The sequence below is a fragment of the Pterocles gutturalis genome, unplaced genomic scaffold (assembly GCF_000699245.1).
Source record: "Pterocles gutturalis isolate BGI_N339 unplaced genomic scaffold, ASM69924v1 scaffold24437, whole genome shotgun sequence".
NCBI classification, from domain to species: domain Eukaryota; kingdom Metazoa; phylum Chordata; class Aves; order Pterocliformes; family Pteroclidae; genus Pterocles; species Pterocles gutturalis.
The window spans coordinates 51,792-74,603 of NW_010108666.1; the positions used below are offsets into that span (position 1 = coordinate 51,792).

Sequence of the window (22,812 nt, forward strand, 5' to 3'; positions counted from 1 at the left end):
TAGGATCCTCGTCTGTGGCTGCTCTGGTTGGCAATGGGATAACACGCATGACAGCTGTCAAAACACGGAGGCAACTACGTTCACCTTTGGTTTCTCATTAATGAGAATAAATGTGGAAGTTCCGAGATGTGTTTTGCATGTCAATTACTTTGGCCTTTTCAAAGCTGAGAACTAATTCAAAATTTGATGTCTCTGTTTTGAAAAGCAGAGCGCCTACATCTGATAGTCCAAGAATCTCAAGGGTAGATAGTCCATTTTTAATAGTGATTAAGGTCATGTGCTGCCTAAAGCAGGTTTTCTTGATGTAGACTCAGGTTCCCAAGTGTACTACCTAAACATAAGCTGTTAGCAAAGGGCTTTAGTTTAGGAGAAAAGAAAATGCAAAGGTCTGCATGTTTTTGAGGTGAGCAAAACAAAGCCAGAGTGAAAATTGGCCTGCAATTTCTTACTTTCACTTTCCCCCCCCTATATTTTTCTATTTAAAGTTCAGTCCCATTCTATTGCATGACAAAAAAAAAAAAAAAAGTCCTCAACCATGTTGAATTTTGCCCTGCTTAATTTTTAAGTTGTGAAGAGGAAAGAGATGGTGAATCATGCTGATTGTTGATGTATCAGTGGGTGCAGTGGTTGTACTACCAGCCTCAAGTTCTCAGATATGATACCATGAGTCTTTAAAATACGTGAAGTATCCTCATACACAAGGCATGCACTTCAGATAAGCACACTCTTCTTTTACATACTTCTCCTGAAAAGATAAACCTTAAGATAACAAAATCAGAGGCAGACAGAAGGGTAAGGATGTAATGCTGGGACTTTACATGAAAATTTTCCCTATGTAACAATTGATGCTGCGACATTACAAAGTATTGTTTTTTCTGTTCTTTAAAAGTAGTTGTTAGTTAAACACATAAAAATAATGTTCAAGCAAAATGTATTTTACTTTCTGAGCTGTTAATGGTAGGTGCCCTCTACTTTTGTGTAGTGACAATGCTGAAACTGTGGTCTAGAAATTCCTAGACCTGAAGGTCCAAAATCCAAAGCCAAACCTTTTCAAATTTGGAAGTTTGTGAATTTGGTCTTTGGATCCAGCCCATTAAAAGAAAGGAGCACAAGGTATGAAATTGGGTCTAAACAAGGATGTGTGCTTGGGATTTGATGGTTTGTAAAGTATTTTGAAGAACTCCCTTTTGGACTCTTACCCAACAGTGCCTCTTGTGTTTCGTAGCCTGTGTGGCCACAGGGTGTCAATAACATGTTGCTGGGGAATGTGAGGCATTTCCTTGCTTGCATTAGCAGTCCCCGAGCAAGAAATGAATATCTCAATTGTTTTTCTAATCAGTGGACCCAAGCAAAGCAAGTGAGAAAATAACACATTGATTTCTCTGACTCTCTAATGTGAGTAGTTGAAGACATTGACTAAATAGTTAACCGCTAAAACATGTACGGTCTAAAGTAAAGTATATCTGTGGGGTGTTTCTGCAAGCCTCCATTTGACCTTGGATTGCTTGTGCGTTAAGAGTGAAAGTGGGTCTGCAAAGTGTTTGCAGACAGGTATTCACATTACGTATCTGCTTTGCAGGTAAGGTACTGCTGTTCTGGCTGCCTCCCTGTCATCCAGCAATCACAGAGCTCACTTGTGCATCACAGAGCAACGTAACCTGTCACGTGCTGTGTTTTTTAAATTCCTTGCAATTACAACAACAAAAAAAAAGAGCTGCTGGAGAGCAGAATAGCAAGAGATAAGCAACCAGAATGATTTCAGTACTGCAGACCAAACTAAATGGTTTGTTTTGTAATTGGATATGAATCCAAGCCATAAACCTCAACTCAGAGACTTTGGGTGTTTACATAAGCCATTTGCTATGTATACCTCTTTGTCAAAGTATCTGAAGGATGCTTATCTTGCCGAGGCTTAGCTTTTCCACTAAAACAAATTTTAAGGCAAAGTGCAGAACGCAACTAAGCTGGTTGGTAATAAAAGTTGTTGTTTGATTTGAGGTAAGGTTTTCCCAGGTATAAACAATTACATCTTGGGAGGACTTTTGTGCTTTATGCTCTTAAAATACTTTTAAGACTTTTCTATGGCTTGATACCTTTTATCTCAAGACATTTCTTACGCACTGTGGGATAGGCTTTCAGCCTCAGTGTGCTTCCATTCATTTTTATCAGTTAAAGCAAATAAATAATGTTTGTTGTATAATAAAAAAATAATGAAATTCAGGGAACAAAGAAAGGATCTAGAGTTAGGGAACAAAGGGACATTTGTTGCTTTTTTTGTAGCTCTGTGTCATAAGAGAACAGTATTGCTTTGATGTCATTGACTGGAGTTCAGCAAATTCAAGAATAAATTTATTTATGTACATAAAAATAAATAGACATTATCAGTTTAAGTAAGCCTTTGCCAACGTTTGGGTTGTTTTTTTATTCATGATAATGTTTATCATTTTTGCACGGTTGAGCGTTGGGCGCTGGGAGGGTGCTGAGCCTGGCCCCACTGGCTCCTGCTTGGGGACAGGGCTCCACACAGCCATCCTCCTGAAGTGGAAGGACCAGCCGGAGGACGTGCCTGGTCTCACCAAGCCTCCTTGCTTTGGCCTGTGTGTAGTGGCTGTTCAGCCATTGCAGGGTGAGAGGCAGAGGAGCTGCCAGGGGGGTGTCCCCATGCCTGGAGGGACCCGAGCAGAGGTGCCTGCCTGCACATGGCAGCCAGGGCTTCTCCTTGGGGAGGGGGAACAGTGTCTGAATTACACAGCTCAAAGCATGGTTGGGACCTAACTAGTTGCCTGTCCCTGCCTCGTGCTAAGATATTTCTCCGTGTTATTCCCATTAAGATATTTACGGCATTTCCTAATTTTACTTTGTAAATTTCATTTTTTTGTCTCTCGCAAAACACCAGAGCAGTATATTCACCAAGCATCCATTTTGTTTTTTAGTTCTTCCTTCAGGCCTGGAAGGTATGAAATTGAGTCTTTTTTTTTTAATGTTAGAAGACATGTTAATGACTCCTAGTGTAAATTAGCTGAATATATTCATTATTTAGTGTTAAAATGCTACTGAGTGGTGGCACTATAGTTGAGTATCTTCAAAACATCCCATGAGAAATTGTGCCAGAGATTTATACTGAATTTATTTGAAGCCCGTTTTGTTTGTGATTCAAATGTATTTTGCAAATAAGGCTCTGTGTGTCCGGATTTGTCTTCTGGACAGCCAGAAGAAGCACAAATAGATGTGATAATGTGTCTGAAATGGCATTCATCTTAGGGAAATAGAGCTTTATGTTATAAAAATTAATTGCTAAGGACGTATTGTTTCTGTGTTTTGAGGTGAGAGAGACTAATCCAGAAGATGTTTCAGACCTCTCACAGTCGTCTCATATGTGTAGGACCGAGAATGCAGGGACGTTAATTATGACAGCAAGGTGAAATTTGCTGTCTTACTTTTGCTGTGGAGCAGGTTCTCTCCCTCCAACTTCCCTGTAAAATATGTCCACTGTTTGTTAGCTTTTTCATTTATTTTTGTGTTAGACTGCTCTGGGGTAACAGCCTGCTCTTGGGGGTCCTTTTTTTGTTCTCTGCAGCTCTCAGGAGCAAGCTGTAATCAACATTTTTCATTCCTGTGTATCAAACTTTCCCAATTTAAGGAGTGTTATGTAGGAATGAGAGAGCTGGGAAACTCAAGTCATCCATTTTATTGCATCATGTCATAAAAATAATCCGTAGCTGATGCTTTTTTTTCCAAACGCCAAGCGTTTGCAGAGCATGTGCACAAAGAGGAAGGCGAGCAGGACGAAGGGCCAGCCCCTGCCCTTCCCCAGAGAGGTTGCACGCCGGGCACCGTGTGTCCTTTTGGCCTTCCGACCTGCTAGCAGGCAGCTCGTTCTCTGCAGCAATGTGGACCTCTGGGCTTTAAAGTGTAGTGTGTTTTCCAGGTGGATGCCCAGAATGAGACCACCTCAAAATAAAAGAAAAAAGGCTTGAAGATGTTGCCCCTAGATGCCTGCCTGTGTGTTGTTTGATCTAGGAAAGCGAGAGCCTCTGGAGGGGGAAGCTATAATTTCCGACATATGTAAAATGTTTAAGCACTTTTTAAAGTCTGCCATCTTAATTAGATATCTGATTTTTGCAATCCGTATTCAGGCAGCTTTCCTGTTTGCATCCAGCAGACTGCAGTTTCCATTCACAAAGCCCCTTGTTTTTTCTAGCTTTCCTTGGATTTATTTGAGGGCAGTGTTTTGTCTTCTCTGTAAGCCGTTTGGAATACATCTTCACTAACACTGTAGCCAGAGGGTTTGTATGTCATTCAAAAATAAAAATAAAAAATCTCCACCTACTGAAAAGTGAACAGCACAGCCCTAGCAACCGGCTGGTGTGTTCGAACCAGACGAAGGGACATTAAACAAGTAAGACCAAATAACGTCTTCTCTGTAACGGCCAGGCATGCAGTAGAAATACCAGCTAGTGATAAGATTAATTGTAACTGATAGTGGAGATAGCTGCATTTGTTTGTTTCTTCTATTATTATTTTTTTAGTGGTGGATTGTAAATACAGCCTCGATGAAACAATGTTTGTTCTTGTCAGCATGCGCAAGGTATTCAGCTGGGAGCTCTAAAAGGGGGATCTGCCTCTGTAAAAACACCCCCCCACACACCCCGTCTTGCACCGATTGTGCACACAGGAAGGTAAGTGTCGTAATTTTCTTGGAAAGCAAGAGAAAACTTATTTTAAATGGTCTGTCAGGCAGGGTGCTGTCAGTACTTTCCTCTCAGGTGTGTTCTCAATGGCATTATGCCAGGGGGGGCTTTCGTGCGTCTGTCTCCTGTGTGCACCTTGATTTCTCATTCATCTGCCATGTCATAGATCCATCTGTGTTAAAATGGTGATTTTCCTCCTTTTTTTTTCCTGCTTTTGTGGATGAAAGGAATTTAAGCTGCTTGACATCATCTGAAATATTAACTATTCCTTATTTTCCTAAGGAGCTCCATTGTGCTTCTCCAAGATGGATTTTTGTTTGTGTTACGTGATTGTGTGGTTTTCCTTAGTCACTGCCAACAAAAAACCCTAAAGCCTTGAGTTTTCTCTTAGGTTTTATTTCTATTAGGCTAAAGCCATAAAAAGCAAAGAAAGGAATGTACAGATTGGGAAAGGTCTGCTGTGTTAGTGGTCAGCCCAGGCTCCTCTCAAAGTTTGTAAAGTCAGTGGCAGTCTTGGTGCCCTTCAGTAGGCGCAGGGATTACTCTGCTGGTGTTCCAGTATTGTCCTCTTTCCTGTAATCCACAAAGGGCTGCTGATTTATGACTTCTTTCTAATAATTGCATTTCTTTGACTCCCTCTGCACCTCCCCGTTACAACTTCCTCCTACGGTTTGTTGTCTTTTCTTGTTTCATGCAGTTTGGTTCTTTGGTCCGCTGGTGTATGAGGTCTTTGATTTCCTCCTTGCCCATCCATTCCCCACATGCCAGTGATGGTGTGCAAAGAATAAAAGCGATTCTGTGCCCTTCCTGGGGAAGCATGCCTCCAATAATATTTTTCTGTCACAGCGGTTTTACTTCCTGACTGCTAGACATGCACTGTGCTGGGAAGGTGGCCAGAGCAGGATGTGCTGTTCCAGGCTAGTTTTCAGTGACCACTTTTAGGACCAAACAAGCGGGGAAATGGGGTTTTGTTGTGTCATCTCCAGCTGTTTGGCTTGGGGGCTTTTTGTTCTTTTTTATTTCACGTCTCCCAAGTTTCTCAGCTGTAGGCTTGGTCAGGCTGCTAACATGCTCCATAAGTGGTGGAAGGGGTTTTGGAGATCAGTGTGTTTGCATCGTCTTGCTTCACTAAATTTTATCTTAAAATTTCTCACTGCTCCTCTAGGCGGCATAGCTCCTTTTGCAGTAGCAGTGGAGGAAGCACTGTGCAGACTGACATGTCTCTTTCCTTGGAGGTAGAACCAGGTAGATGCTGGAGGTCTCCTGGATGCTGTTGGTACCCCTGTGTGCCACTGCTGCTCTCATCAGTAGAGCTGCCTTGGGGATTTTTGACAGCCATGGACAAAACCCTTAAGAAAGGCAAGAAGTGTTTTTTGTTTTGTTTTATTTTTTAAACACGAGGGAAGGTTGTGCCTGGATGAAGCACAAAGATGGTGACTTTTCTGTGCCTATGAGCCACGGCTTTATTATGCAAGCGTAAATTAGCCGTTCCTTGCCCCCAGTTAATATCTTTCCTAGACAGAAGGTGAGAAAAAAGGGGTGCACTGTGAACAAACACAGTTAGGGAGCACTCTATTCCTTAGCACATTTTCAGCCTGCAGCTTGCCTTTGCCTAGGCAGCCTCCTCATTGCTGCATTTGAAGCTTGATCGTGAGCTGTGCTGAGTTCAATGATAGCCAAGGTGGGAAAGACACCTCTGGAGGTCTCCAGCCAACCCCCTGCCCAAAGCAGGGTTGCCCAGGGCAGGCTGTGCTGGGCAGTCAGTCTGTGAGTAGTTCCAAGGACGAAGATCCCAAAAGGGCAACTCTTTCCAGTGCTTGCCACTCTCACAGATTTTTTAAAATATATTTTTATGCTTAAGTGAAATTTCCTTTGTTTTAATATGTGCCCATTGCGTCTTGACATGTCACTGGGAAGAGTCTGACTCTGTCTTTACTCCCCCCCATCGGGTGTTTATGCACACTGGGAGGATCATGGGCACTCCAGATTCAGGAACATTAATTAGCTTTTGCAGGTTTGTGGATGCTTTGCATCCTTGGTCCTTTTCCACTTAGAACTGCGAGGAATCAGCATTTTGCCTGGGGCAGCAGCAGCCCTGGGGTTTCTTCTCTGTGTTCTCTTTGCCTTCAGAGGGAAATCCAACACAGATAGTTCCCACTCTATGTTCATAGACGCCCGTGTTTACTAGACTAAAAGGTGAGCCAGGGTTTCCTAAAGGGGAAAGGATGAGACTGTCTTCAGAATTGTCCAAGTGAATGTGTTTGCAAAAGCTAAGTTTTCTGGGTTTTTTTATCAGGTGTAGGGGCACTAAACCAAATATCTTGAAGGATCTGCATATTATGGCACGTATTTTACTGCCTGAAGTTTACTATTTACATTGTGTTTAAATTTGGGGGCTTCCTACTTGAAGGCTGGAAGTCTTCAGTTGTGATGCTAATGCATTTTTTAAGATCTGCAATGCCTTAACTTACAGGTATTTTTACTTTTTAAAGTTCTTGGCTTTTCTCACTCCAGCAACTAAACAATAAAGCAAAGCATTTGCCAGAAGTGCATTAGTCTTTGTGCTGTCATTCAAAAGTTACCTTAGGGTTTAGACCTACTTTATGTAATAAAAGTTTTGATGTGGAAGATGAAATGTTTGTTGACGTTTTAAGGATAGCATTTCAGCAAAGCTAGCTGGCAGCCTGCAATAAGAGCTACCTCCCAGCTGGGTCAAACCAATAAGGTGACTTGTAGGAGGGAAAATCCAGTTTATAATGTGGATTTTTGTTTTGCTTTGTTTTTTAGTAGGCTCTTTTCCAGGACTTACGCCAGAGATACTGTGAACAACTTTCTTAATTGCTTGTGTCAGGGCAAATGTCAGCAGCGGTGTGGCCTAATACAAAAACCAAATGACAGGGTATGCAAAAGGTTAAAGTGAGTTTTCCTTCCTGGTGTTTGTTTAGCTTTGTTCCCTAGCTGTCTTTATAGCAGAAGTAGTCTCGTGTGTCCTAGATTAAAGCCACAGCCATCTAGGCTGTTTCGGTAGCTTGTGTGTCCGTTGTGCTGGGGTGGAGGGATCAAGAATGCCTCTGACCGCTGCAGCTCCACGTCAGCAAGTACTTAAGCACGTCCTTAACTTGTAGCCCGTTGGGATTTCGGGTCTACTGGTTCACCTGCCCAGTCAGCATGTTGGGCAAGTTCACTTTTCCAGACTCTGCTGTGAATACTTCTCTGGGGGACCACTTCTGGCTTTCAGAACTTTGAGGGTAAGATCAGGTTGCATCTTTATGGCATGAATCTCTGCTAAGCTTGGAGGAGCGTCTCTGGGGTGATAGTCTGCGCACACACGCTATGTCCAGGGAGTTCTGCGCGTTTGAGATATCCTGCCTCTAGGCAAGTGATTGCATGCCCTGGACTTCTGGGTTGTCAGACATCCAGAAACCTTGGGCAAATGGTCAGACTCCAGTTTTTCTATACCAGCAGATTCTTGGGGAGAAAAAATACAGCCGATAGACAAGTGGTGCATTGCTGAGTTGTAGCTGCCTTTTGGCGACAGAAGGCCTGTGTCTTCTGTGTGAGCTTCCCTGGAGTGCTGTGCAGGATTTCTGAGGTGCTCTATGGGATGCCCTTTCGGTGGCACAAACCTATGGGCAGAGCAGGCCATGGGCTGACCAACAGTAGGAACTGGATTGTCACATTGGTGCTTTGATTCTTTGATTCCAGTTCATGCCTGGTGATGAACACCTCTGAGTCTTGTGGTCAGCAAAGGGCCCCAGCCTTCCTGCCAGTCTGGCAATGGTAGTGTCTGAATTCAAAGAACATGCAGTGAAATTAAATTCTCTTTTGAAGATTGAATTGCACACTTGAGGCTTTGGATCCCACTCACACTACTGGTGTTTCATTGCTCCTTACAGTGTAGCTGGTGATCGTTCCTGAGAAAAGAGAAGATGATGAGTGATGCAAGTGACATGCTCGCTGCGGCGCTGGAGCAGATGGATGGCATTATAGCAGGTAAATGCCTGGGGCAGCTTGTTCATTACACTGTTTCGGTCCTCCTTCCTCATACCTGGAGGGTAAGAGTATAAAGCTGAGAAGGGAATGTGCTGGTAATTGTGTTTGTCTTCTCTTATAGCTTAGCGATTACAAATAAATGGAGTGGAGGGATTGCACAGACTCGCACACAGATACAGCTAAATGGATTATAGTTTTTCTCCTACCCTCTCTCAAAACGCTGCTCAGAGTGGCTGAGTAACAGTTCATCTGGTGTACACAGCACCACGAAGGCCAAGGACAAAGCATGTTTCAAAGCAAGATGAGTGTGTTGAAAGAGTAGCTGCAAGGCAGGAAGAGTAAGCTTGCCTAATACTGGCTACTCTGAACTTCTCCCACCTCTGGAGAGTTAAAACATGAACTGAATTTTGCTTTTTTCAAAATTGGAATGGTTTGCCTCCAAACCATTTGGTTTTAATAATAAAAAATAAACATTTTGAGTTTTTTATAAGTATCTGTAAATTGTAAGTGGACTAAGGAGAGGCATCACAAAGTATACAACCTCTGCTTTTAAGCTGAGTCTGTAGTGAGTTAGAAAATAATATAAGTACACAACACAGAGGAGCAAAGCAGCAAGAATTTAATAGTTTAATCCTATTCCAGCATAGCTATGCAAACAGTTACCCAAACTGAAAAAATATTCTTTGGGGGTAGCAACACAGTTATAAAGTCTTTAATGGTTCCACTTAAAATAATTTCCCTTAGGGAAAAAAAAATATCATACAGTGCGTGCTTTGTTTGAACAATGACTTTTCTCTGCAGTTTTCCTTAAGATATTAAGGACACATAGCAGGAACACATGTGAAATGAATCCAGTTGGATCATAATGATCTCTAAAAATACATAAAAGCTGTGACTTCAGTAATTTCCATAAGCAGATACTGGTATTTGGATCAGATCATGCATCTGTGTTTTCAAGAGCCTAAGTTGGTTATGGCAGGATGAGGTTTAATATAAAAATAAAATGTGATCTTGGGATGTTTAAGTCACCACAGACTTAATTTACCCATGTGTCTGAACAGACCTATAAAGTAATACAACAAAGGGATATCGACTCCTATGCTGTTCTGGGGATTTTTTTTCTCTTAATTTTTTTCAAAGGGAATTAGCAGAATACTTGCATTTTTGTGGCTTGCCAGATGAGATGAATGAAAGTTCATGGAAGTGCGTATATGGCATATCACGGTAGTTTCCAAAAGCTGACAGTACAAAAGCTGATGCTCTGTCACGAACGTGTCTCATTGTGCCAAGGCATTACAGTATTAAGGTCACAAATTAGTGTGCTGAAATTATAGTTGAAATTAGCTAGGCTGATTTACATCAACCTTAATCCTGAATTCATACTTTCTTTCCTTACTTAATATATAGCAACTTTTAATGTAGGTCAAATATATGTACTGTGAATTTATGCAAATAAGAGATTTTTCTCTTTATTAACATGCAAATGTCAGTGCTACCATGTCAAACTCTTGGGTTTAAAATCTTTTTCTAATAGGAGTGATTCAGTCTTTTTATTTATCTTCCTATTTTTCTTTATTCTTTTAAAAAATTTCCAGTACCTTGGAGCAGCATAACATATTTCTGCATGAAAAAAGAGGAGCACAGTTTCCTCTGGAAACCATCAGTGCTTGGCTTGGGTCATGCAATCCTTACAGGGTGACTCAAAGCATTAGCAGAGCCTGTTCCCCCCACAGTACTTTCCATGTCCCATACATCCCAGGGAGCAGGAGCCCAGACTTGAACTCATGGGCATGGTTGTGGCACATGCATCCTTGTGTCAGATCAGCCCACCTCCTTCCTGATGGAGCTGCCCTCCGCGTAGCACATATCAAGGGCTTGCCCTTGTCCAAATGGCTGTACAGCATGGTAGAATCGAGCACCAGCACTGAGTTTGGTTCAGCTAAATGCCTGTCAGGAGCAAACACCGCCTAGCATTTCTCGGCTGTGCTGTGTGTCTGACCTGCTTTCCTCGTGCCTGACCCCGTGCCATTTTGCTCCCTCCAGGTTCGAAGGCTCTGGAGTACTCCAATGGCATCTTTGACTGCCAGTCCCCCACCTCCCCCTTCATGGGGGGCCTGCGGGCGCTGCACCTGGTGGAGGACTTGCGGGGCTTGCTGGAGATGATGGAAGCAGATGAGAGAGAGGGGCTGCGCTGCCAGATCCCAGACTCAACGGCAGAGGCTCTGATCGAATGGCTCCAAAGTCAAATGGTATGGTCTCACCTTGTTTCAGCCCTGATGCACTCATTTTGCCCGTCACTTGTCTGTCAGAACAGCTCAGGCACTGGGCCTGTGCTTTATGGTGGCATTTAAAAATTTTAGAGTAGGTTTCAAAGAACCAAATGGAAGAGATTTTGGTTTGGAGATGCTGTTGTGGATCCTTGGAAAAGCTGTCACGTGGATACATCATACACAGTGGGTTGGCCTGTGCTTTCTTTGAGGTACCACCATGCCTCCATCTAGGGAGCAAAAAATTTTCAGTAACTGGAGTTTCATCTCAGAGGATTGGGGAAAGACATTTTAATAGGAATCAGATGCTTAAATAGGAAGAAGAAATTTCTTTGCAGTATGAACTTATCACTAAAAAGCATTTTTGGCAGTGTATTTTCTGCAGGGACCAGAGTTGTTGCTGAGCTTCCTTACCTGGTTTATAACAGAAGTGAGTGGTGTAAGCTCGGCATCCCTTTAGTCTGGATACCAAACCAAATTTTTTATTTTCTGTGTTTGTGAATCTGCCAGTTTTTGTCACTTTGCTTTAAAAATACACTAAAATATACCTGACAAGGATGTTCTTTCCCTGAGACTTAGTTTTCCCAAAAAAATCAAATATTATTTGAGTGGAGGCTACCTGAAGGCTACCCTGGGAAATAAAATGTTGTGCTTATTAGAAGGTGAGTTACACAGTATCATTTTTGAAGGACCTGCTGGTTTTGCCTCCGGGTGCCCGGTGACTGGTGACTTCCTAGCAGAGCCAGGTGCTCGTGGTCTGTGGCAGGCTTTGCAGTGTGGTGGTCCAGGTGTACCCAGGTTTTGGGGAAGCTCCAGCAGTGGAAGGCAAGACTTATTTCTAGAGGCTGTGGTTCAGGTTTTAAGTCAGGCTGTAGCTGTTACGACAACAGTGGCGGGTGTGCACTTCTGTGTATTTTGCCAAATCTGTCTTACAGCGGTGTCCGGGTCCTGTTGTCTCACACACTTGGTGTTGGCCATGGTAACACCATGCTGCTGAAATGGGATGCCAGATCTGATGACGGCTGGGTCTTAGGCAGGACAGGCCACTGTAGTGGCTCTCTGTGTTGCACTCTGAGCATTGCTGCTGTTGGGACAGGCAGCCACCGTCGCCTGGTCCCTTCCTGGGACAGGCATCACACCCCCTCAGAAAGGCTTTGGTCACCCTGGAGTCACGACTGATCTTGCAAAAAGCATTTTTATCTCTATAAAAGGATTTATTTTGGTGCTGAGTTGCAGCCCAGAGTGGTGGGCGCAGGACTGTTTGCAAAACGTGCTGCTGGGGATGAGCTGAGGGCCAGGCGAGGAGCTGCGGCTGGTGTTAGGTGACCTGATGTGCCATCTAGCGCTGCAGGGAGTGACCAGGACCTGAGCTAGCACAGCTGGGCTTGCCTTCCTGGCTCTTGCAGAAAGGTTGAGAGGAGACTTTTTTTTTTTCTTTCTACTCCTCTTTGCTTTGAAATACGCATTTGAAAGTGCCTAAAACTTAATGAAGCACATGGGAGCCTTCCCACTGCCTCCAGTGGGATTTGCATCACCTCCGCTGCCAAAGTGTGGCAGCCAGTGCTGAGATCAGGAGAAGGAGATGGGAGTGACGTTCTAGTCAGATCTTTGAAACACGCAGAGTTCCTGCTAACATCAGCATTTCCCTCCTGCGTAATGTACAGCAGTGAACATTGCTGTAACTAGGCTGCTCTGTGCAGAGCAGAAATGAAGGGACGTAACAGGTGTCATGAAAGTACGGTCTTTATAATTAAGAAAAAATGTCCACATGCTAAATAAACAGCCTTGGAAAATTAACTTCTCCCCATGCTGTGCATAGACATCAGTAGTCCACGCTTAGCGATGCTGATCCACCACATATTATTCTGGAGTAAAGGAACCCAGCAGCATGGCTGGAGGCTGCAGTGTCATCAAAATTAATGAAGTGAAGGCCAGTCATTGCCCCTTGTGGTGACAAATGTGTGATTTAAGGATGGTTGGCTGTTCAGATGTGGAACGAGGTCCTTCACGCCCCCGTGATGTGGATCACCGCGTGGCAATGACACACAGGTTTCATTGGGGCCATGGGCTGAATCTGGGTGAGGAAGGGCTCTGTTGTGCCATTCAGCTTAGCGCTTCCTGAGCACTGGCAAAATACGTGCAGGGGTTGCATGTAGAAAAGGTTGCAGTAGATGGCTGTTCCATCTATGCTTCTCCTCAGTCTGCCTCAAATTAATCCCCTGTACTCTCTGGCTCCCTTAAAGCCCCTAGTAAAAAAGACTGAACATTAGAGTTTGTACTGTGGTACAGGCATGAGATTTGCAAGCGTCACTGGTCTCTGTCTGGTGTTATGTGAAGTGTCTGGATGATTTGCAGGAAGACTTTCTGCGACTGTGCCCATCCTTACAGAGGAAGGGAAGACACATCCCAAGTTTGAAATCAGTTTAATCCTCCACGCATGAAGAAGTTGCATCCACTTAGACTATTCGAAGCTGCAAGAACTGGTGTGTGACATCCCAGCCAAAGCTGTAAGCAAGCCTCTTGTGTCTCAGAGGAAAACAAAAATAGTGTTTGCTGCTGCCAAACCGTGCGTCATGAGAAAAATCCTCTCCTGGCCCTTGCAGGGAAACCGCTGGTGCCTTAGTTGGGAAAAGGGTCTGACAGTAGTCTCCCGAAGTTGCTCGCTTCTGTAAAACGAAGCAGAGGATTCAATCTTGCCATGCCCAAATTGTCTGCCCCATGTCCCTCTACTGCTTCTTAGTGACTGCTTCCTTTCTGCTCCTCTCAGTGTGTTAGAGAAGTCTATGCAAGCACTTAAAAAGGGGCAAAGAGTTAAAACCCCTCATGCTGATTTTTTAACCAGTGGATGCCAGATGGCCATGTGACACCGGAGTGCACGTACAGTGCCCGGACATCTGGCAGAGTTCTTCCAAGAGAAGCCATCGGATGGTCCCCATGGGGAGTTCAGAGAAGTTGTAAATGCAGCCAGTTTAACTCTATACATGGAATTTTTAGCTGTCTGTCTATAGCTCAAAATTGATCCCTGCGTTGCTGAAACCCTGTTCAAGTCTCTGTGTACCAATGGAGGGCAGGTGGATGTTGTGGTTAAAATTACAAACAAGGACATTTGTTCAATGTCTGGAAAGAGCTTTTCTAGGCTCAGAAACATTGTGACTGTGTGCTTTCCCTGGGGACCAGACCTGAAATCCATAGCCAGATCATAACTATTCCAAAGTTTTGGGTGTTTTCCAGTTTACTCCTGATCAACAGAAATGTTTAATATATCCTGATGTGTGCTTTAATAAAACGTGCTGTACTGTGTGAAAATTGAGATTCTGGCTTGAATATAGACAGCGTGTATGTAATCTGTAGCATCATGACCAGTAATATGACCATTTTAAGTGAAACTCTGCCTTTTGCAAGACCAAGGCAGCCCCATTTTGGCCAGCTGGAAGTTGATAGATCCATCTCTTGAAGAATAATTTTCGGAAACCTTCTCCCAGTCATGAATGTTGCTCCAGTTTTTCTGAAAACTTTGAAATAAATGAGGCAGTTTTCTTTCTGGATATTATTTTTCTTGACTGGTTTTTTTGTGTGATTTTTTTTTAATACATCTCATGCAACAACTTTCTGAGAAAGAAGAAACTGTGTCTTGTTAAAAAGGAGGCTGAAGGGTAGAAGTAGGTGGACAGTCCCTTCCCACACCTCAGAGCCAGCTTCCCCAAGCTCCTGATCCAAACTTGTGTATGCAGGTCCTGTTGTGCGTCTTCTCGTCTTTAAAGGACATGCTCCTGGAACAAAGAGCCAGGATAATAGCTTTTCTTTAAATCCACAGCAAGCGCAACTGTGGTTTTAGCTTCAGAAGTGACTTTCTGAATTTGAATATATATGTATATCATAATATATATTTATTTTTTTTTACTCCAGAAGTGAATTTCTGAAGTTGGCTATAAGAGCATTAAACTAAAAAAACCTTAATGGCCTCCAAAGGTTTCTTGAAGAACATTTTCAGCTCATCTGAAGATGATAGTTAATTTGAGCTGTGGTACCCATAGTGGTTTGTGCAATCCAGAGTGTCGCTGCTGTGAATAGCAGATCTGTCGTCTCACAGACCAACCTCAGATTTTGACACTTCTTCAACAAGTTGGTTTTTCCAGAGAGTGACTGGGAGTAATGAGAGTTAATATAAGGGGATATTTTATTTCAGAGAGAGATTTTCCTGGCTGTATAAACATAGCTTGTAATCTTACAGAGATATGTTGCACGACAGGGTGATTCCCAAGTGGGGAAAGTGGTTTGGTTAGCCAGAAATCGTCTCATTATTCTTATTAATGGAAAAAATCTTGTCTTCAAACCAAAGTTACTTGTTTGATTTTCCTAGTGTGGGCGTACAGTACATTCATTTATCTCAACTTCTGCTTACGTTGAGTTTAGCTATTGAAAGATCCTATGGTAATGTGTGGCACATGGGTGTTTACCACCAAACACCTGTTTGAGAGCCCTCTTCAAGTTGCAATATGAAGGAGCCTTGTGATACCATATCAGTCTGTCATCATAAACTGCCTCCTGGCAAAACATTTTGTCTGTGAGAGATCTGTCTCCAAGTTCTTGAAACACAGGACGCTGCTTCTTGCTAAAGGTGATCACCCAGACTGGTGTGTTTTTAACACTGGAAAATCATATGGGCTCATTTATAGCACGTCTTGGTGTGGCATTTTCATGCATTGTATATGAGTTCATTGCCAGTAAAAACAAACTTTGCAGTCCTGCCCTGGAGCATAGGGCAGCCCTGGTGACAGAGCCATTGAAAAATCACCAATCGCATTCCAAAATGCGTTCAGTTTGGCTTAAAAAACACGGCTTCTGCTCTGTTCTTTTGTTCTGGGTTATTCAGTATTTATGTTTTTGAGATTTTTGTCAATGATAGTTGTAAACATTTCTTTTTAATAATAAAAGCTGTATTTTTTTTCAAATAATCACAGGACTCCCAGAGCTAGGCTCTGTGGTCAGAAATACTAAGAATTGGTTATGTGGCTGTTCTTAGAGTGTAAATTGAAAGTTAAACATGAGGGCAGAGGTTGCTTGTTGCTACTCCTTTTTCGTAGAATCGTTTAGGTTGGAAAAGACCTTTATTCATCATCAAGTCCAACCGTTAACCTAACACTGCCAATTCCGCCACTAAACCTGTCCCTGAGTGCCACATCTACCTGTCTTTTAAATACCTCCAGGGATGGCGACTCAACCATTTCCCTGAGTAGCCTATTCCAATGCCTGATAACACTTTCAGTGAAGAAATATGACATGAACTTGAGACAAGCCACACATGAGAACCGGGACTGTTGAGTCAACTTTTTCCTTCCTCTTTTTCTTGGCACCTACAAGTGAATTATATCTGTTCTTCCAGGTTTTACAATTAGTAGCCTATCAAGAAAAGAAAATTCCCTCCTGTTTACCTTGTGGTCAGGTAAAGGGATTGGAGTCGCTCTTCTCTTGTGTTTCTGGGTTGGATGATTTCTGCAGGGCTGGGAGGGTGCAGAGGAGGGGGTTGCTCTCACAGGGGGCTGTTCATCAAGGAGCGAGTGTGATGGCCAGCTGCCATCTGTGTGGGGCTGCCCTTGCTCCTGGTCAGGTTTATACAGCTCTGTGCCGCTCCCCACCGCCCCCCCTCCCCCGCCTGCATCCCCTTCTGCATCCTCCTCCCTGCCTGGCCTCCGTGTGTTGGGATCACGGTGGCAGGCTCAGGTTGGAAGGAGGGTTGATCTTCCCGGGCTTTGATGTGTTAATTCCTCAGAGGAGCTGCTTGCTCCGCCTGAGGAGCGCTGCAGCGCTGCTGCTTCACGGCTCCGCTTCCCACATCTTCCACTCTGCTGCCACATTTGCCTCCATCCTTGGTTAGACGAGGAAACCTGCCATCACTTAACCTCTGTCTCGGTTTGGAAACGGTGCTGATCGCTCGGCATAGCAGGTGCCTGCGGTGCTGAGGCTGCAGCTCTCAGCCTCGGCTGCCTGCCACAGGCACTTGTGTCCTTAAATGCATGAAGATAGTCAGGACCAGCATGGAGTATAGCTGGGACATTCACGGACACTGCGTCTGGCTAAATAAGGTAAGGCTATCTGTGTTTGTTCTGGCTCTTGCATTTCTCCGAGCGACAAGCCATAGCTGGGCAATGCTGGTAGGGAAAAAGTATTTAGTCTTTCTCTTCTATCAGATACCATCTGAGCTGTTGTTGAAGAGACTGAATATTTTGAAATGGTTGCATCTTCCCTATTCAACAGCCGTGTTATTTATATTTAGAAAATGTTTCGGGTAAACTCCTCAGAGTGAAGGTCTGTCTTAAGCTGGTTTTCTTTCAGAATTCACTTTTATTGTAGTGAAGCCTTTAAAATGTGATATGGGGGGTTTTGAGTGGGTTTGTGGGGTTTTTTTCCGCTGCTCATTCTGTGAGGAGGAGCTAATCTGTAAACTTTAGGAAAGGTTTAGCAGCAGGTCTACCTGCCTGCTGCCAGAGCACGTGGAGCAGGCTGCAAATATTTAGTGATGAGTAGGGAGGTGTGAAATGCAGGAGGTGCTGCTTTGGGAGGGCAGCGGTGGGCTCCTATGCAAACTTGTTAAACACTGGTACGGTTTGTGTTCAGACAGATTTGACCAGTATGAATTTGGGACGGAATCAATACTTACAAAGGGTAAAGCTGTCACAACTCTGTATCACAGGGCGTTTGAAACAGTGGCAAATACTTTGCTTGGAAAACCTGGAGGCTTTGCCCATGGCACACCAGGTGATTTTGAGATAGCTGAGGCTGGAGGAGCCCCCTTGCAAGGGACTCTCTAAAACTGAGTGAACAAGCAGAACAGCAGTAGCTGTGCTTAATTAAGCATAGGTAACGTGTATTATAATGATCTGAACAACATAAGCATGTTGATGAGCTCTAATTTAACTCCAGATGGTCAGGAAAGAGATGTCAGGGACAGCTCACTTGCCCAACTGTTGATTGGACTGTGGTGGTCAAAACAGTGCAATCTGCCACACAAGAAAATAATGCTGTGGAGTGGCAGCTCCTTCTATGCAAATCAAATTGCATCTACAGCAAGAACACTGTGATTTGTCCTGCTTATTTTGTCTCAAAAGCAGAAGAGAAAATGAAGGGAAATGAGGGTATCAGCTGCAGGAGGCTAAAAATGAGTTTTGTTTTTGAAAGGAGAATTTAGCAGTTGAGAGGAAACTTTTTTAAAAAAATTATTAGGAGGTTTAAAATAGCAGCTATTAGAAACTTTCTTGCAGTTTGGAATGCTATCTCACTTCCAGATAAAAGGGATGAAAGACTGAGGGCATGCAAGCTGTGAAAGTTTTGTGATGCATCTACTAATTACAGGAATAATTCTCTCTAGAGCAGTGTGGATTTTTACACTTACATGATTGCAGACAAAGCCTGCACACGTGTTTAACAGATTAGCCACAGATTGATCTTGCAGAGTTTTTGAGTGCACTGGGTCTGATCTTATAAGGCATTTTAAGTATATGCTTAACTTCAAACTTCTGCAAAGCCTCAGTGGCATCGTGACAACTGTTCTTTTGTTTTTCAGATTAAGACTGGTATTGGTAAATCTGCATTCTCTTTCCATACAGTGTTTTGCAATTAATCCCTAAATAAGTCTAACTGCTTAATTGGAGATAGATTTTAAGTGGCTGATGACAAAGAGCCTTCTTTGGAAAATGGCAAAGCTTGTTTTACACAGTTAGTAAACTACGTTAATCCGGTATTGACTTCAATGACACAAATTTGATCGAGAACTACCAAGTGCCCCAAATATGCTTGCAGTTGCTGTTGAATCAATTTTTTACTTCCCTTCCCTCCCCCCCCCCAAGTGGAACCATTGCTCTGGAGGGTGAGTAGTTGCCAGGCTCAGTTGCAGGTGAGGCTGCAGGTCTCCAGGTGGAGAGAAGCTCCTCCTGAAGGACACACCAAGTGTTGCTCAGCCATGCTTTGCACACACCAGGTCTCCTGGCATCTTTCAGACCTCTCTGCAGCCCATTCCTCCCCACTGGGGCTCCCTCCACCCCATCTACTGATGCACTGCTTTCCCATATCCAGAGTTTAGGCATCTTCCTTGTCTGCAGGTCCCTGATCTCTGCACCACTGTAGGAGGTGCTGGGGCTGCTGCTCTGTGAAATATCTGCCATAGCTTTTCTGTGTCGTCCTTTCTCCAACTCTCATCTTTTTCCCCCCTGAGACCAAAGTCAGTGACTTTCTTGCCTTTTCCTACCTAAAATGTATAGTCTGAAGTATAATCCAGAAGTTACATTCCAGGCAAAAAGCAAACTGCTGTTAGGTTGAACACAAAGTTTTGTCTTCCCTGTACTACAGAAGGACTGTTTTTATGCAGATTTTACAAATTATTTCTGGCAACAGCCAGCAAAGGCATCTTTGGTTTTGTGGGAGAGCAACCTTTACTCCAGTCCTGTTTGGGGTTCCCGAGACCTCCTCCCTCTTTCTTGTGACAATGTGCATCTGCGGCTTGAACTGTTACTCTCTAAATGCTCCTAATTTAAAGCCAAGTATGACATGCTCAGCAAAACAGAATTTTTTTGAGAAATGTGAACAGAGTTTAACAACAAAGGTGTCTTGGCAAGACCCTGTGCGTGATGACTAACATTCTGCTTTAACACCTCGTCGGTTTTCACGGCATCGTAAAGACATTTTCATCATAGTGTGAAACCGATACTTACCTCCCCATATTTTCTTCATGCAGGCTTTGGTTTTAGTTAATTTGTGCCTGGTTACACTGACGGGAGGTATCAGGAGGTTCAGTGGTTGAGAGGCAGGGAGTCAAGTCTGTACTTTGACAAGGACTTTCATGTTAGCCCAGGCAGGATGGAGGGACGCCTTTGCACCTCAGCTGTCTGCTTGTCATGAGGGATGAATATCACTTTCCTACATCAGACACACATGCTGGATTGATAAATGTGTTGTATATTACAAAATACGGATGCTGTTCTTACAGAGGCTAAGTGCCTGAGATGTACTAGAAGACTTTAAATGAGCTACAGAGCAGCTATTCAAAAACCTCAGTTTTGTATTTCACATCAAGTTAAGTTACAGACTTTAAGCATAATCTGTTAGTTGAGCGGCTAACAAGCTTATTATTGAAACTCTTCAATTTCTTTCACCTAAATTAAAGTATTACAAAACTAAAGATCTCACTGATCTTGAATGGAAATCCTATGGGATGAGATATATTCTGGTAGAGGTCAGGGGAAAAACGGGGCAGTCTCGGAAGTTTAGAGTACCTCTGCCTTGGTGCTTAGTGTCTGGGTGGTCAGAAGGCCTAGTAATTTACTGCTAAAAAATTCAGATACGGGCTATCATTATGATATGAGGTATTGGTACCAATTACTAGAGAGCATCCTTTCTTAGTCTGCTGTAGTTCTAGTGATTTCAGGGGAGATACTATGGTCACCTGGTAAAGGTTATGCATGTATGCTTGGGAGAGAGGTTTGCTACTGCACACCAATTTAAAGGCTGCCAGGACACAGCCTGATTTCTTGAGAGGTCAAATACTTTGTACCACCTACTGTTTGCTTTGTGTCTAATCTTTAAGTGGTACTGGTGGGAGTTTTATTCTTTCAGTTTCAAATGAGGCAGTTTCTCCTGCCACCCAAGGTCAGACATGTAAGGAGTTAGAAAAGGAGTTTCAGCCAGAAGGTTTCCTGAGGCATCCTGTGGGATCAGGGGAGATGAGCTGCTTGAGAGGCAGATTCAAAGCAGGAGCCCGAGGCTTGCAGTTCCTAAGTGGTGGTGGCTTCTCAAGGCAGGGTTGTGCTGCAGACTCATGGGGCATGAGGATCAGTCGCCCAGTTTCCTTTCATCACATATTCAGAAGGAAATCAAGGCCCCTCAATGTCGGGTGGGCGTCTCTGCTGAGCACACTGGGTTTCAGAGCAGCTTCTCAGGCTCCTCTAAGCAATTTATGGAATGACGGGAACAAGAATTTCTTTTCTGAGCTGAGATCTGATTGTGGCATCCATCACAAAGTGCTTTGAGACAGCTTTGAATATGGATGGAGTAAAATCCTTCTCACTGCTCAAGAGCATTGAAGTTATTATGAAGAAAGAAAGTTGCTGATTCCTCTGAACTCTGATAGCATTAATGTGTATTCTTGTTTCTCTTTAGCCTCAGGCAGCTTTACAAGGAGATGCATTTGGAGTGCAGGCGTTCACCAAGACCCAGTAAAATGTGCCCGATGTAAAAGGATGTCTCTTACTGTGTGTTTTAGAAAAAAATGTTTGACTTGCAAGAAGCATAACGCATATTTTGTAGACTGTGTGTTAATTTTTTTTTCACTTGCTGAGTGTCTCAGAGTATTTGTCTCTTTACAAGTATGGCTTAGCATAGTACATCATTGAGCACAAATTTTGTTAACAAGATGCTGAACACACAGTAAGTGAATTTTGAAGAGTTGGGTCACCAGAAGGTTCTTCCTTTCTCATCTTTAAGCCCTTGAACAATTCTTGCCCTGAATGGTGGTCGTGTGTCCTTTGTTGACAGTTTATTTGATTTGTAACCTGTTGGGGACTGGAGAATATTTTAAATCTGTTCTTGAACTGTGCAGACTGAAAATATTCCCCAAGTGTGTTGATAACCTTGAATGACGCTTATGGTGTGATAGCTGACTATGCAATATTTGCTGTCTTTTTCAGACTAATGGACACATATCTGGAAATGGAGATGTGTATCAAGAAAGGCTGGCGCGTCTGGAAAATGATAAGGAATCTCTTGTTCTGCAAGTGAGTAGGTGCCTTAATTCTTTTTTTCTGCTCTTGCATTCGTAAGACTGTTTGATAGTATCTGATAAAACCTCTGCAGGTTTATTTCCAGTTGTGTCATCTTCGACAATGTTCAGAAGGCTTGCTGATTCCTGAGAGTTAACCCAGGTTAAGGATAGGTGTGAATTTTGGTTGCAGGAAAAATCTGAAGGCCATTCTGTGTATCTGATCTCTTTTTGAATCTTGTTAGCTGAGCAGGTCTGCAGAGGAACCACCTTCTTATGTTTATCTGTATCCTTAAGATCACCATTCTCCATGACCATTCGCATGCTGTCTGCATCTGGTGATAGATGTCCTGTTCTCGTGAAAGGTGACAAAAGCTGCAGGACTGGCCAGCAGGCAGGAGGAGACAAGCAGCTCCTTGAAGGTCCTGCTCACCTGCTGATGGGCTGGACTGGGTCAGTCCTGTGTGCTCTGGCCAGCTGGCTTACTCTTGCGTTGGAGTTGGGACTACCCGGCACCCCTTGGTCTGTGTAGATGTCCTGCTGTCCTCTGATGCAGAGCTGGCCTAGGGGCTGTGACAATGCCAAGCACTGCTCTAGGCAGCTTGCCCTCATTCCCAGCAGTACTGCAGATTTCCTCAAAAGAACCTATTTAAAACAAAAACTACATTCAGAAAAGGCAAAATGGGAATTGTTCTGCAGTCTCAAAGATGTTGTCTTGGTCTTGCCTAGCCTCAGTCCGTGTATTTTAACCTCCTTTGCTTTTATTGTTCTGAAAAAGAGAAGCTGTATGCTATGATACACTGTGTACAGTCACTGGGAAAGGAGAATAAATTATATGCAGTGGGGTTTAGCTATTTATTTGGTTGTTAAGGCAGGAGCTAGTGGGTTTTAGTTAATATACTGTCACAGCAAAGGCACAATTGTTGGCTGTAAAATGCAGCAGCCACCCCTTGTGAAAACTTCCAGGACAAGTCAGGAGGGGAGATGCAGAATTCCAGTGCGTCCGCCAGAACTTTGGCTGAAATCCCAGTAAACATGAGGGGAGAGCTTTCCCTCCTCTCCTGTTGCCTTTGCAACGCATTGCGTTCACTGCAGAGCTCTGCTCCTCCTCCCC

The 22,812-nt window shown here is 43.5% G+C and overlaps 1 protein-coding gene across 1 annotated transcript in view; it reads left to right on the forward strand.

Annotated features, from left to right (window-relative positions):
- Positions 1 to 8,599: 8,599 nt before the first annotated feature.
- PPFIBP1 (PTPRF interacting protein, binding protein 1 (liprin beta 1)) overlaps positions 8,600 to 22,812 on the forward strand; it is a gene marked incomplete at its 3' end in the record, with an annotated part of 41,455 nt that continues 27,242 nt past the window's right edge. The window contains exons 1-3 of the mRNA XM_010072725.1: positions 8,600 to 8,684; positions 10,728 to 10,933; positions 21,628 to 21,714. Coding sequence (XP_010071027.1) covers positions 8,621 to 8,684; positions 10,728 to 10,933; positions 21,628 to 21,714 — 357 coding nt within the window. The remainder of the gene's footprint in view (positions 8,685 to 10,727; positions 10,934 to 21,627; positions 21,715 to 22,812) is intronic.